The sequence below is a fragment of the Mizuhopecten yessoensis genome, unplaced genomic scaffold (genome assembly GCF_002113885.1).
Source record: "Mizuhopecten yessoensis strain PY_sf001 unplaced genomic scaffold, ASM211388v2 scaffold10315, whole genome shotgun sequence".
NCBI classification, from domain to species: Eukaryota; Metazoa; Mollusca; class Bivalvia; order Pectinida; family Pectinidae; genus Mizuhopecten; species Mizuhopecten yessoensis.
The window spans coordinates 176,300-192,847 of record NW_018408485.1 but is presented as its reverse complement, the minus strand read 5'-3'; the positions used below and the strand labels follow the sequence as shown (position 1 = coordinate 192,847).

Sequence of the window (16,548 nt, the reverse complement as noted above, 5' to 3'; positions counted from 1 at the left end):
TTCAGATGAAAACGCATACAGAGAATCAAGGCCACACACAGGTAACCCAGTTGTATTATCATTATCCCTTCTTGCTCCAGATAACAGACAATCGTATATGCGATATTTCATTGCAATAAATGGTATTTGCCTCAGGTTATTACCGTATCGTACATGTACGTTCATCTAGTTATATGTAAGATTTAAAAATCTATTTTTGAATCAGAAATATAAATTAACTTGTGATTGGTAATAAATGGAAATGATCAAACATTAATTTAATCGTGCATATCTTAATCATAAAGTTAATATGCAAATGTACCAGTCTACAGCTGTTCAACGTGAATCTCAACTTGCAAATATATATATATATTGGTTTATTTTCTTATTTTTGCCTTGGAAATACAAATGCATGTCTTTTTATAAAACGTGAATTTTAAAATAAAAATGCATAGTATATTATTTCAGTAAGTTTGCCTGAATAAAATAACAAGAAAATAATCATTTTGTCGATGAAATTAAAATAACTGCTTAGTTCAGGGTGAAACATTTTATTCATTTGTTATATGTCGACGCGTTATTTATAACATTGTATTATTATTTATTGTATGTCAACACGTTATTTATAACATTGTGTTATTATTTGTTTTATATCAACACATTTTGACAGACATGCGTTATGTAAACACATGACGACAAAGAGTATGTGATATACAGGTTACAGGTGTGAAAACACATGTTAATATAGGAATGAGATACAGATGTGCCACAGAAATGAGATACAGATGTGACACAGGAATGAGATGACAGATGTGACACAGGAATGAGATTACAGATGTGACACAGGAATGATATTACAGTTGTGACACAAGAATGAGATTACATATGTGACACAGGAATGAGATTACAGATGTGACACAGGAATGAGATTACATATGTGACAAAGGAATAAGATTACTGATATGACACAGGAATGAGATTACAGATGTGACACAGGAATGAGATGCAGAGGGATACTTTGCATGTATGAACGCGTAGGTAGCAAAAGAATTGAATATAAAGATGAAATAACTCTGGATGACAAAGGTATGTGATGTACAGGTTTGGCATACTGACATATAGCTTGAATACCAGGTGTTATAACACATAATGACTTGGGAATGGAATAAATAGCTGTAATTCTGATAAGCTTCCCAGTTGAGAGGGTTCCAAATTTTGCGATTCTACTAAAGAACTCGTTATTCTTGGTAGGTATGTTTGTTATACGATTAATCCCTTTTACATTTCCTCAAAAGTGGCAAATGCGTTACCGCTTTTCACCCTTTTTCCTGTCGATCAAAAATTAAGGACAGTTAAATTTGTGTGAAAAGTAGATACTTTGCAGTACACGTCGTTTATCTACGAAAAAATACCATAAATGCATCTCAATTCTCATACCTTTGTTATTCACATTAAATTCTTGAAAACAAAAATAATAAAAGCAACTGAAACAAAACAAACAAATGTACATAATACGTCTCAATCAAGATTTTCCTTTAATGTTGTTTCAAAATCATTTAAATAAATAACAGATATACACTAAATGAAGTAAGTAAGCTTTACATAAAACTCTTTCGACTCATCCTCCCGAAATCTGGATTTGTCAAATTGCTCTCCAAACATAAAACCTGAATCCCAAAACATTTAGTTTATTTTAATATTTGGTTTTACAGTGTTGCCAATTTATTTTTTAACTTGTATTAATTTTTGATAACAAAGTTTTACTTTTTACACAAACAATGTACGTATTAAACGTATCGCAACGTTTCAAGACCGACTGGTCCCTTTGTCAAGCTATGACTGAGTGAGCGAATAGTTTTTTTTACCTGTACCACGATGTGACGAAATTGTAAACTTTTCATGTCACTCGACCCGAGACATTTCGCCTATCGATAGGGAGCGTATACAAACTGCATCAGATAGTTTACAGAAAGGGTGTAATTCTAGCCCCTCCCCTGTTATGTCAGTATCGGATCATACAGATGACTCAGCTGGTGTCCCCTTCGTCTCTGTTCATGTTCTGAGTTTTTCAGATTTTTCCTGATTTCAAAATCGGGAAAACTCAGAACATGAACAGAGACGAGGGGCACACCAGCTGAGTCATTTGTATGACCCGATGATGTCATAACAGAGGAGGGGCGAGATCTACACCTTACTTGTAACCTATCTGATGCAGTTTGCAGTCATAGCTTGACAAAGGGACCAGTCGGTTTATTGTTTGTGTAAAAAGTAAACTTTGATATCACATATTTCCAAACTGATGAATCTTATGGACAGAAAAAAAGTATAAATTTAATTTGCTATAAGAATGTATGCCTGTACATGTTCAACCTTTCAGAATCAGATCAGCAGCTTTCTCTCCTATCATAATCGATCCAGCGTTTGTATTTCCTGCAGGTACATTTCTCATCGCAGAAGCGTCGACAACACGTAGGCCGGATATTCCTTTAACCCTAAAGACAGAGAGAGATTTTTTTAAAATACGTTACATCGTTTTTTCGAATTGGTTCAGGTGCGATTAAACTACCAGAATCAACGGTTTCACTCCTGCATATAGCTTATGTAAATCATCAATTCTAACACATTTATTAACTGTTTCTTAAACCAGGAGAACAGTTTACATTGAAGTACACACATTTCAGATTGCTTTTAATCGGAGCTAAGAAAGGAAACTCGTCTTACCTTTATTAATGTTGCAATTAATTCTTATTTGTTTTATTGTAGTTCTATCCCGCAAGAAAAAAAATGATATTTTTGTACCTCAACTGGGGGTCCACTACGGCTGACGGGTCGTCTTTATCTCCCATTCTACACGTAGATGTTGGATGGCTCGCAGTCAATGTAAAATGTCTAACATAACATTCCCAGAACTTGTCCGATCGGAACTGATGTTTGGAACACAGTTTATAATATGGTGATTGATAGTTGACGTCCATTCCAACGGAGTTCAATGTATTTGTGCCAACCATCTTTTCCACAAATCTTATAGCTGTGAACATATGTTTAACAGTCATCAGGTAAATACCTACACAGAAATAATTAAACATGTAAATGCTGCCTCTCTCATTATCAGTATTCCCACTGTGCTTAACAGTTTGTCCTGCATACAGATATACTTTATGTTAAAAAGATCTGAAACGCTTGTAAAACAAGTGGCCAATACAGCAAAACGAGTAAAACAATGATTATTTTAATGTTATTACAGGCCCATAATCACAGGTGTTCTCAGGTCTTTTCATTGAAAAGCAATTTAGTATGATAATTCAAAAAGCTGGCCAAAATAGACAATAACTGTACCATACGGCCATCTCGTTCAGTTCAGACTCGTTATTTCATATCAAAAAGAATCTTGTTGCATATGTGATATGCATCAAGAGGAAAAAAGACATATAAAATGTTATATAGGTACATGTAGCAGAGTACAGTAGAAATGGCTTGATCCTAAAAATAAAGGGCATGTCTCGAATAAATATGGATAGTGGATTCATCCTGCATAACACACCTACATATATATATATTTATTTATAAATTACATTTGAATACGGTTTTTTTAGAAGAATGAATAATTTTTCAAAAAGTGATTTCCCCAGATTTGAGACTTGTGAAAACCATGGTTACCACATCAAAAACGCCAAAAAATGCAAATAAACATGATTTTTAACCCAAAGTTTGACCCACGCAAGTATTTTGTTTTTAAACGTGTTTTAACTTAAAAATCACCTAATCGGTCACAGATACTCACGTTTTAGCATAGGTCGTCAAACTGGATTTTTCACAATATTTACACATGTGCTGAGTACAAAAATGGACTACATGAAAACTACCTTTGGTTGTGTAGACACAGATTCGTAAATGGCCAAAAATGTAGTCTCAAGCCAAATTCGATTTTTTTTTTTTTTAAATGTTAAGCCCACATAGTCCAATTTATCATGTATATGCTAATTTTAGAGCTGATTTTTTTTAAACTTTTGATACATGTAATATTACAGGGGTTATTCATTGTACAAAAAAATCACCCATGGCCACTGTACGCTACTGTACACTGCTACCATAACGTAAAGTTTTGACTTCATCATTTAAATAAACATTCCATATATTATTTCGTGTAAACCACATGTAAAGTTTACCAGAATAGAGACAATTCAATTTCAACTTTGTGCATTTTTTCCAAGTACGACAATAAACTGAAAATAAGGCGTATGAGTTTGCCTAACCTTCAATAAGCGTATGAACATCGTCCGGATGTTCCAGATAGTTTGGGTCAATATCAGGATAATCGAACGGATCCCTGCTCTTCAGTCGGATATATCCTCTACTTTTAGGGCGGAGAAGGATGGGAAGGAATAATATCGTTTCAACTTTTTCCGTGTCGGTAAAAATTTGATCTTTAACCTGAATCGTGTAGGAAATAAACCAAACAATGCCAAGTTAATTGTATAATCAATGCTCATGCTGTTTGGGTTTTTTAAAAGTGGATAAGAGGAAGATGATATAGTAAATGAATAATTCCTTCATTGGGATAGGCAATTGCAACCACATTGTAGAAACATGATAAATTAGAATTGAATACTATTTCAAATAATATGTATTAAATAAATGTAAACTAATTTTCCCGCTTGTCGCTTATGTTTTCTAAAGGACATAATATAAATAGGTTGAACACAAAAATTAACATAATATCGTCCACTGCTTGCGTAATGTTTCTGTAGCGCTTCCGAACACCTAGCAAACAATTGCAGTTATGGTCCGGAATATATTTGGACATGAATTTTCACATTTAAAAACTCAAAATGAATAAAACTATTGGTCCCTGCATTGGTCGTTTTAATATGACTTTGTGAGTGATTTTATTTAAGAAAGGCTACTCAAATTAAAAGGGCACAAAGTAAAAAAACAAATGGATGTGCAGGCGGTGGACCGTTTGATTACAATTTACCATATCATCTCCGTTCGTGAATGTATGGATAGTTAAAGAAAATCAAATGTTTTTATAAACACGGTATTAGCATTTAATCCGTGCAAAATACAAAAGGTGGCCCATACAAATTTTCAAAAGTATCAGACACAACCGTTCTTTTGGTTATGTTTGGTGAATAACATAAACACACGGAACACTAATTTAATATCGTTTGTTTATTTTGTTTTGGGGTTTTGTTTTGCAAACAGTAGGACCATAATCGTTCATTCGGAGGAGTACATAGGCGACAAAGACAAAACTTATAAATTACAAAATGACCATTTATCACCTTTTCCTGGTAGTTAAAATGCATTGAATCCCTCATTGAAGGGGTCGTGGTATGGACACTGTTAACGGAAATCTGAATATCAGCACTTTTTCCAGCATCGGTCTTCTTATTGAAATCTCTGTATACAAACGCCAAACACTCGCCGGAGGTGGCAGACCACAAACCTAGGAAGGAGTAAACAACAGCTCACAATACATTGTTAATAAAGGGTATAGAAAAATGCCATTTGTTCTCTTAGAAATTGTGACATTACTCGTTCAAAACCTGCATATGTTTGACCATTGTGGTATAAAACATCTTGTATACCCCAGGGGTAACGCTTACTAACACTCTCCGTACCCCTGGCATATGTCATAGCAAAACCGATGGCTTAGTGTGCGCCAGTTGTTGATGAGACAAAACGGTTAGTTCGATCCTTTGATGAACATCAAAAGAATCTTGCGATCACGGAGCGGTAAAATTTGACTGGTTTTGAAGTCGGTTGTCGCTCCTCTGTTACCTTAAACGGACAGGTATCAGCCCAGCGATTGGTTCTATCTTTTAACCTTAGACCAATCAAACAGTTACTTTCGTGCCTTTAATTTTGCTATGACATATTCCAAGCGTGCAAAGAGCGTAATTTAGCGCAAACCGTTGATTTTTAAAATTGGGTTTACATTTGAATCACAATCTTAAATTGTTCAAGTGAACGACACATTTGAAAAAGTAACGTAGCTCACATAAAGTAGCATACATAACAAGGTCGCACTGCAAGATAACAATGTATGTTCCTATAAGTATTAGCTTTGTATGAATAGACGATGTAGTAATTAAGGAATACAAGTTTGAAAAAAAATACTACTAATTTTTTAATGTACTGTGTGAAATACCACATACTGTGTGCTGATTGTTCAAAGGGAGGTAAATCCTCAATGTATTACCCCCTTCACTTGCATTTGTGTTTACTACGTTTAGATATGTGACATCGATGTTATTCTTGTAGCAACTACAGAACATCCAATCGTTATGACAGATATCATGCACAAGATATCATCAGATTTGAATTAACGCTATGAGTCCTTAGTCATTTGTTTACAGGTTCATTTGCGGGAGAGGTTGGTAAACGCAAATGTTGTAGAATTCAAGAAAACACATCGTTGATTTATTTGTAATTGTTGGCAAAAAGTCAACAATACAATCAGAATGTCTGTAAGACAGTCTTACTATTTCAGTAATTTTACTGAATAAAATGGTATATTAAGCCAAAAGTAAACACACAAAGGCACGATTTAAAAGAAACACAACTGCAAACAAATAAATGAGTTTACTTAGTCATACCTGTGCGAAAGTACTCATACTGTTTGACCGACCATATTGAATTCAGTTTGTCTAGAGTTATTGACCCTGTTGTATTGATGCCGTACACCAAGGGTATCATTAGGTGGTCCTGTAGATTATCACCTACGGGAAGGTCAGCAAGTACAGGGATCTGTTAATGGATTACAGGTACGAGATTATAACAGACAGCAAAGAGTCTATAAAGTAGTTAGGAAATTACAAACCTTTTATTGCAATCTAGTGAGGAAAGTTAAGTGCACATTAATGGCTATGAACACATATAAACATCAGTGAACACTGTTTATACTTCGTACTCTTATCTAGTTTTTCGTTCATTTTCTATTGTCCTTATATTGATATACATATGCATAATACTCATCGCAACAGTAACATAAGGCTACATTATTATTTTTTTGTTCATCTGTGTTTTTGTACTATTGTGTACAAACTAACATACCCCTAATTTATTAAGGTGTTCCTTTGGTCCAACGCCGGACAACATCAGTAGTTGTGGAGAGTTGACGGAGCCAGCAGACAAGATCACTTCCTTCCTGGCAAACACTCGGACCTTCCTTCCGTTTCTGATACACTCTACGCCAATAGCCTTCTTGTCTTTGATGATTACCTGAAAGATAAGTTAATTAAGTGTTTGATTGTATTGCTATGACAACAGTAAATATATTAGCTTATTCTTAGCTTGTGCAGTTTCCTATATCGATTTAGGCGATTTGATTTAAGAAAAAGATATTGATTATTAATATGTTTTCTTCTTAAGAACAACTTTTTAAAAGTGGATATTATAGGATATATGACACCTTTCCGGAATAAGCTTATAATGAGTATTTGTTAAATTTGTTCTGAAAACATATGACTGCTTACCTTCGTGGTTAAAGTGTTGGGCATTATGTGAAGATTTGAACGGTCCAGATGTGGTTTAATAAATGCTCTGTAAGAACTCCATCTCTCCCCTTGTTTTATAGTGGACTGCATCCAGCTAAATCCTATGTAGGGAATACATCATTGATATCAGAGAAAAATGAGATATGATTTGTTAAATTTCACTAAATATGCATACGAACCGATTTGGTCCTCGCCGTTACAATCGATGAGGCTATAACCCAAGTCTTTGCCAGCACCAAGATAGAGTTTTTGCATCGGTGTGATATTTGGTCGAGTAACTGGTAGAGGGCCTCTCTTTCCGCGATATTCTGTTTGCAAAGTAGTAAATCAAGATCACGCTTTTTTTTCTTACTATATTTTCCTCTATTCTGTTCTTTTTATTTTGGTTCTTTTTGTGTCTTTAGCTTTTGAAACTGATTCCCAAACTTGTCAAAGCAGTCAACATTGAATCACAAATAAAATCGAAGAATTGGGTCCATACTCTAGTTTTTTAAATGCATAAGTTAAGACATTACTAGACATTTAGTTATCTATGTTAAAACATTAACGAGTGGAGTTTATCCTGCCAATGGTAATTCAAATTTACCTGATTGTTTGAACTCGTCAATCTGTATGTCCTCTGACTTGATAAAGTATGGAAGAACGTCCTTGTAGCTCCAACCGTCACAGCCTTCCTCAGACCAGCTATCGTAGTCATGGCGGTTACCTCTTATATGCACCATCCAGTTCAGAGCGTTACTTCCTCCAAGAACTCTTCCTCGAGGCCAATAGCTTCTCTGTTATTTGAAACCAGAAATATTTCCGGTGTACCAAACTGTAATTTAATCTAACCAACACTGTTTTTCCAAACCGTTACCTAAGAAATTGTGGACATACAAGCAATTAAATCACAGGAATAATTGGTTGAATATTCGGCTAAATGCGGCTTCGTATAATGAATCCAACTAAGTCTGCAAGTATTTCATTACTCAAGCACATAGGACAGATAATCCATGAATTATATTATAAAGCAGATATCAGAGGATTATCAGTATTACTGATAACCATGAATTAAGGATAAAAACAGAAATCTGTGGATTATTGATAAATCATTGAAAACGTGTTCACTTGTATATGTTAGGATAACAGAGTCTCATTCATTTTTTTCTGTCTCTTATTTACGAATACAAATATTCTTCTCTAGAAAAACAAATCAGTGGTTATGAAGGCCAGATAAAAGTCTGGTGATATTTATAAACCAGTGCACAACTTTCCTGGCAGGGATCAATGCTAATCTCTTATCAAAACACCAAAATAATTCCAGTCGACAAGTAGGATTGTAATGACCTGAAATGACTTCAACTGGTAAACAGCTTAGTGTATTCAAGATAGTTTTTATTGTTAGTAGTATAATTTACACAGAATAACTTTAATTTAAAAGACATCCGAATGTTTAAGCTTCATATTTGCAAACCTCCTCTTCCATGGCTTGACAGGCCTGTTCCTGTGGCAATGTGTAATATTCCCAATCCTCGTTAGATTTTAACAACATGGCGACCGCCCCGGGCTTATAGATGTAAGGACTGGTTTCGTCAGACCCACCAGCTTCCAATAACACCACGTCATTTTTGGGGTCCTTTGACAGACGTGACGCTAAAACAGATCCCGAAGAACCAGCCCCCACTGAAAATAACATTGAATTGTGGTTACAAAAGAACTGTTGTTTGACTATAAAAGATTATTTATGCTTAACTCATCCACGTCTGAATTTTCAACATGAATTATGCCGACCTTTGAATTTAAAGAGTTCAAATCTGTCTTCAGGGGTGAATGAGGTAAACTAGTATTCCATGTAGGTCATGTCAGAATAAATTCCAACTGCAAGGTAACTTTAATCTCGGGTTTGACAGTCAACCAACAAAATAAACACGTTGATATCCATGGTGTTGGTGTGTGTAGCATCTGAAAAATGCCGAATACAGTTCGCTCTGTCGTTCATTTTGCGTTTTACAGCAATGTGATAGCAATGGTGTTACACAAACAAAATACTGTATGTTAAATAGAAACGGAGAAAAAAACATTATTCTAAATATATTGATGTTTTCCTAACACTGTCGTTGATATCTCACCTATTATGTAGTCATATGATGTTTTGAGTTTTGTCGAAAATCCAGTATTTCCACTCTCCGTGTTTAGCGCAGTTTTAAAAAATACATATGCGATTACACCAATTATGATTGCCGTGAGAAGAAACTTCACCATTACTGCAATACAAAGTGATAATACATGAAACATGTTACAAATTGTATTTCAAACATCACAAACACATAAGTACGGTAGTATCCTATACACACAATAGCAATGAGTAGATAATTAACCAAATTTAACTATAAGATATATAAAATGTATTTTATATGGAAAAAATAAAAGAACTAAAAGCGGAAACGTCTAAGTGTGAACAGACAAGTTGACAAGAACTACTGCTGTACCGAAGACCTGCTTTGTAAAGTGTTCATACTACAATAAAATCACACCACGGTGTTGTTAAGAGCAAATAAATTGTAAGAAAGATATTTGTTCTTCCTCATTTCCTTCTTCTTCTGACGACTCACTTATGGTTTGACATAAGTCAACATATACTAAATAACTACAAACAGAAAGTTTGGCATATGTTANATACTAAATAACTACAAACATAAAGTTTGGCATATGTTATAATTGCTTCCTGCTGTTTCCCCCGTTCATCAAAATCTATAAATATATAACTCCAAACAACGAAATGCCGTAAATGGCTCACCTACGGGTGGCCGTTGAATTTATTATTGATCGTCCATATTACTTAATAATATTTTTTGATGAAATTGCGGCCCATAAAACGAATTAAAATACCTGGTCCTTCTGTATAATCTAAGTTATTTTAGATATACATGTACATCTTTTATAATGTAGTAACGGTTAAAATATACCAATTATTACAATGAAATGCATTAAATAAAACTGAATAAACAACATTAATTGAAAGGAAAGCGTCAGAGAGCGGTGGAGGGTGCGTTTTTGTCAATATTTACAAAAATCAGTCTGTGCACTGTTGCTGATCCCTGACGAAGGTGAAGTTCAAGTGCGCTCCACTCAACCGTGACCACTTAAGTTGACCAATCAGCGTTGACCGTTCACGTGATGTACGCGTGGTCAATATGTGTCTGGCGTAAGTGGAGCCGCTTGTGTAACCGAGGATAAAATTAATTAGAAATTCAAATAAAAATAAGTCTTATAAGTAAGACTTTGCATTTTTCTTCCTCATTTCCTTCTTCTTCTGACGACTCACTTAGGGTTTGACATAAGTCAACATATACTAAATAACTACAAACATAAAGTTTACTCGCCGATTGTATGCTACGACACATATGTGAACACCGTTATTTACCTTAGGCATCTCCATTCAGCATGCGTAGGGCTAACAAGACACATCCTTTCATATATTTGAAGTATGGTTTCATGTCCTTAAAGTGAACCCCGTCGGCCCCATACAGCTCAAATTCATTCCATATGTGTGCCCCGTGGGTCCAAAAGCCACAACCCGGTAACTGACTAATAACGTCCCTCAGTAGACTATTCGTTTGTGTAATACGCGTGTTGTAAATATCAACACACACGTCCTTCTTGTGTTGTCTTGTCTTTAATCGGCGAAACAGTTCCGACACTACGACACACTGCACCCCGTATTCAGTTTCCAAAATTCCTACTAAATTGGCGATGTTTCGCACTACTACATCAGGCGTGTTTTCAGGACGACTTAGACAGTTTCCCCCAATCTGAAGACACACTGTGCGTTTTCCCGCCATGATGTCACCCCGTTGTAAACGATTGATCAGGTTCGAAGTGGTACCACCCGGGAAACCTGTCATATTAATCATATCACTTCGCAGCCCAACATTCCAACATCGTTCGTCTTTTCTGACATATTGCTCTAACCGTGAAATAAAACTGTGTCCTAAAACAAGCACTGTCCCTGTCGGGTTGGGTCCCGCCATGCTCAACCGTGACAATGTAAACAAAGAGTCTCATAAAAGTTCGTACGCCCACAAACAACAAATCATGCAAACATATTTACCAGTTGCAGCTCCGAAACGAATGAAATTGTCAAGAGTCTTGAGTCCAAAATGGGTTAAATGTGGGGTAACACTGACAAAAATGTGCGTTTTTGTCAATATTTACAAAAATCAGTCTGTGCACTGTTGCTGATCCCTGACGAAGGTGAAGTTCAAGTGCGCTCCACTCAACCGTGACCACTTAAGTTGACCAATCAGCGTTGACCGTTCACGTGATGTACGCGTGGTCAATATGTTTCTGGCGTAAGTGGAGCCGCTTGTGTAACCGAGGATAGAGTTAATTAGAAATTCAAATAAAAATAAGTCTTATAAGTAAGACTTTGCATATTTTGGCAGCATAGATTTGCACTGCAGATTTCTTATTTTGTTATGTCAAAAACGCATCGGAGAGTATCTCTCAAGGAAACATAAATTTCAAACAGACAATATGGAAATGTTGTCTGTAATTAACCAGCTTGAGTACAAAAAGCAAAACTTCAAATATAAATTACCCTAAAACGTCATAACGAATAAGTTACCGCAGTATTTAGATAATCAATTCGGTAAGTCAGCATGGATTCATTCGCTCAACAACAAGCCCAACTTTTGTTCAGCATGGAATATTATTCTACCTGTGAATTCTTATCAATATGATATAAATCGATGCCATTTTCAATAAAATATGGTAAAATTATAGAAACTGCAATCGTTTACAGTTCATTTATTTACTGGTATCAAACAATCCGTGACTGTCCTCAGCTTTCCATACAGAAATGTTGTTGTCAGCGTGACAATGCTTGTCAGTGTTTTAAGACTCTAATTGGTGCCCTGTCGTCCATACACGATCCAGTTTGTATATTCTTCGTTTTTATGTTTTTGGTGCAGGTTTCCAAGTAAAGAATGCGTTTGCTTTTGTACGAGATATCAGGTGAAGACCCTGCTAGATAAAGGTCATTTGCACAGAAATGTGAAGATTTCATTAAAACACTTGACAGCTGTTGTACTTTATAGGAATTTGCATGGTATAGATAGGAGTAAATGATAGGCGTTTGTACGTGTTCTACCATATTTATTGCACCAGTATTGTTTTAGTAATGTCATCAGATAATAAATAGCTTATTAAATAGGGGATAGGGACATTTAATACACGCAAATACATACAATGTATGTAATTAATATGTATCTATGTATAAATTTGATAAACAAATCGGTAATTTTAGACGCAATACATCATTCATACGATAATACATTTTTCAAAATGGTCCTAAATACATTCAAACGAATCAAACGTGTATTACATATTCGTCAGTGGTTATAAGAGCGAAGCTCTTAAATGGTAACACATGCGTACGTATACAGATTTGCTTCTCCTTCTTACACATTGCCATTTATTTTATTCCTCCGGAGGTAGCTGTCTAGTGGAAAAACCAGAATTGTATATTTGAAGTCAGGAAAATTATATTTAACACTCTTGCATGAACATCTACATATAGTGAAAACAATCTTCATGTTTTTTATTAATTTTTATTTAGAGAAAAACATAAATAAGAAATACCAAGTAAAGTTCACCTTTGACGTATTCTCGCGAGAATGAGATGCAACTTTATCATCTGTTGCGAGGGGAAATTTAAAAAAAAAACAGACGATAAACGGATACAAATTTGTTATTATATTTCTTCCTTTTCAAATTTTGACAAAATCTAATATTTATTCTGAGTGAAAAAAATCCATCACATAAAATGTGATACTAATATGCATGAAACTTCGTTCAGAGATTATCATACTATGACTTCAAAAAACATCATACTCCATCGGCCTTCATCGGTTATTTCCGGAAGGATAAAAAAATAAATATCCGTTGCTTCAGGACTTTTTTCTGTTTTTACCACAATAAGTAAACATTCGGAAATTTTCTTAAGATCCTTTTTGTCACCAACAGGGTTGTTCAAACAGAGCCGGCATAGAACCGATGGGTCCACGTAAACATTTATTTTGTCATCTTCAAACTTTCATCAGGTTTTAATTACCATTTGTTGAGAATATAAACGAAATAATCATCATTTTTTAAATCTTGCTACAGTATTTACATAATTCTTTTATACATTACCACTCATAACAGAAACAATTGATAATGCATTTATGTCGAAATCAACAATGTGTTATTCCGGACCACCAACGAGAGTTTAACGCCGACAATCAAAGTTACTCCAAAGTATCACAATATTCTCTTCTCTTATTTCATTTTTAACGTATATCTTACGTATACATTTACTTAGATATATCGTCAATTATGTAATATGAACTTAAGCAATTACTAAACAGTTTTTCCTAACTTATCTCAATCATTATGTTTGTGCCCTGACGGAAGCACGCCGATGATTTATTTTTTAATGTAAGGGGAAACTGGAGTATCCAGAGAATACGCACGTGGTCGGGCAGGTGACCTCCAGTCATCTTGATGAAGACGAGCGCGTTTTTCACTGCGCCATCAGCCCACCGTATTAATGACGCACAAGAGCAAATAGCTACTTTAGCTTTGACTAGAAACAAATGGCGTCATTGATGCAAAAATCATATTGTCAATACATGTTTACAAATCATCTTTGGTACAAATAATCTACCTACGGGTTACCGCGGCAAGTTCGGTCACCCAGGACATTTTTGTTCTTGAGCGAATATTTACCACTTTAAAGGTCTTAGCAGCTTAGTTGGCTAGGCATTCCCACGAAAACTTCTGAGAAATTATCTTATGTAAAATTACTTAACACAAGAAAGGTACTTTTAAAAGGGTAGAAGTATAAGTTGCTACTTCCTAGTAACGCGAACTTTCTGTACACGGAATTGGTACTTATTTTCGGTCAAATGTACAACACACTGACAGCTTCAAATGATATACATAAAAGCCAAGCACTTACTATCGTATTCCTTTACTACTAAAATTTATTGAAACATCAATTTGGGCCCGGACAAGTTTGGCCCGTGATACCGGGTCAAGTTCAGCCCATGCAACACATAAAAAAGAAATTGGCGGGAAAATCTGATGTTGCATGTTTCCTGACGTCACAATTTACCCGAATGCATATCTTACCCCATGGAAGGGCTTGTTGGGCCATCCGATCTTTCGACAGGAAAAATTGAATAATTCTTAAACGATCGACGTGCTGCCAAACTTTCAGAACGGACTTTTATAAAAATTGGCCGAAATTGACACGAATTTCCCTAATTGTTACATCCTTAGAAGAATTAAATGCTGTTTAGGAAAATAAAATGTTATAAATGAATGAAAATGTACCATTCATCGAACTGGAAGAAACATTGATGAATAAAATAACGTCTGTCATCTGTGATAGGATTTCTGTAACATCCCGAAAACGATATCTGCCAACAAAGCCGTTTCCGCCATTTTCACCACTTTACAAATTTAAATGCCTGGCAATGCCTTTTTCGTGTCACTTTAAAACTCAACTTGAAAAGTTTATATTTTTATCATGAATAACGAAACGTCATAATATTTATTTTTTAAATATTGCTCTTCCGGTCAAATTACATTCTTTACGAGACATCCTTTCATTTTATATTCAGAATTTATTGGCTTTATTTATGTCGATTGGATTTGACATCAGGCTAGAACTATTTAAGTCCTTTCCAAACTTATTTACAAATATAACATATATTCTGTCATAACAATCCAAATAAACAGTGATGGGGAGATAACTACAATTGGGCTTGTGAAATGAATACTTTTTTCAACTTTTATTCAATCATTTTTTGTTTATGTTTTGGATATTAACAATTAAATATGTCATGCATATTTGTTGACAACCTATCCCACATAAAATCTGAGGGAAACAGGCCCAAAGGACCCTGTATAAACACATTGGCAATTCATTTTAAATCATGAAGTCACATATGTCATTGGCTTCATTGTGACGCTTCAACTACAACAATCGCCAGACAGAGCACGTGTTAATGTGGTGGATTTATGGTGGAAAGTCAACACATTGGGGTGGAATTTCATTATCCTCATAACTATTTATACCTTTCTGTTCGCCTCTTAAACGGGATTATTGTTAAAGGATTACGTTGCGAAAACATAAATAGCTAATGGTCTTTAAAATGCATTCTTACTAACGATGAATATTTTAGGAAAAATAGTATACCAAAACGTAATTGCTAGAAATATAAAGTACGGATGCACTTAGTTAAAAAAATAGTTTCTCGATATATAGTTTACAGTAAACATATTAAACACCTATTTATCACAGACTTTTAAGTATGTGTGACAAACATATGAGATGGGATAATATAATTCTTCGATCCAAAAGTAAGTGTTTTCTAGCCTGGGATATTCTTAGTTTACGTACAGAGGATTGAGAAAAATGAGGGTTCTAGATAACTGTTCAATTCAAGCACATCACACAGAAATATGTTTAATATACATTTCTAGTTTGTCTTGGCGTCATACTTTTTGTAAAAACATACACCCGGGTGTTTCTATATGATGAAAGTCGCTGTCTGAAAATGTACTAGAAGCTATGTCATTTTTAATATTATTATATAAATATATTATTAATAATGTTATGTTGAAATTTTAATCAGCCTAGAAAGAAAATATATTCAATACTTACTGGCATCAACGATCCGTGACTTTCCTAAGTGTTCTATACAGTGAAGATATCGTTTGCGTGACAATGCTTAACATAATGCCGTGTCAGAAGAACATAAGCAGTGTCCTGTTGTCAACAAATGATCCAGCTGATATAACCACCGTTTTTTTATGTTTAACGCAGGTTTTCACGTTCTGGATACGCTTGATTTGTATGAGTAAAGTTATGGAATGATGACCCGGCAAGATGAAGGTAAGTGGCACAGAAATGAGCATATTTTAATTAAAACACTCGTCAGCTCTCTCGGGAACAGGTGTTGTAAATGTAGGATTAAATGGGAGGCGTTTATATGTGTTTTACCATTGTTTTAGCTATGTAAACAGATAATACATT

General features: G+C 34.9%; 1 protein-coding gene across 2 annotated transcripts; it reads right to left on the bottom strand.

Moving 5' to 3' along the window:
* Positions 1-2,232: 2,232 nt before the first annotated feature.
* On the bottom strand, positions 2,233-11,735 carry LOC110460093 (glucose dehydrogenase [FAD, quinone]-like). Of its 2 annotated transcripts, none has more exons than XM_021512807.1 (12): positions 11,572-11,735; positions 9,590-9,724; positions 8,935-9,143; positions 8,068-8,257; positions 7,661-7,789; positions 7,461-7,582; positions 7,039-7,206; positions 6,582-6,732; positions 5,265-5,428; positions 4,233-4,410; positions 2,779-3,007; positions 2,233-2,471 (listed from the first exon to the last, which is right to left on the bottom strand). In XM_021512807.1, the coding sequence occupies exons 2-12, from the start codon at positions 9,720-9,722 to the stop codon at positions 2,345-2,347; spliced, it is 1,800 nt and encodes a 599-aa protein (XP_021368482.1). In that variant the 5' UTR covers positions 9,723-9,724; positions 11,572-11,735; the 3' UTR covers positions 2,233-2,344. The 2 variants fall into 2 exon arrangements, with proteins under 2 accessions (XP_021368482.1, XP_021368483.1); XM_021512808.1 differs by lacking the exon at positions 11,572-11,735 and adding an exon at positions 10,885-11,517.
* Between the last annotated feature and the right edge of the window lie 4,813 nt (positions 11,736-16,548).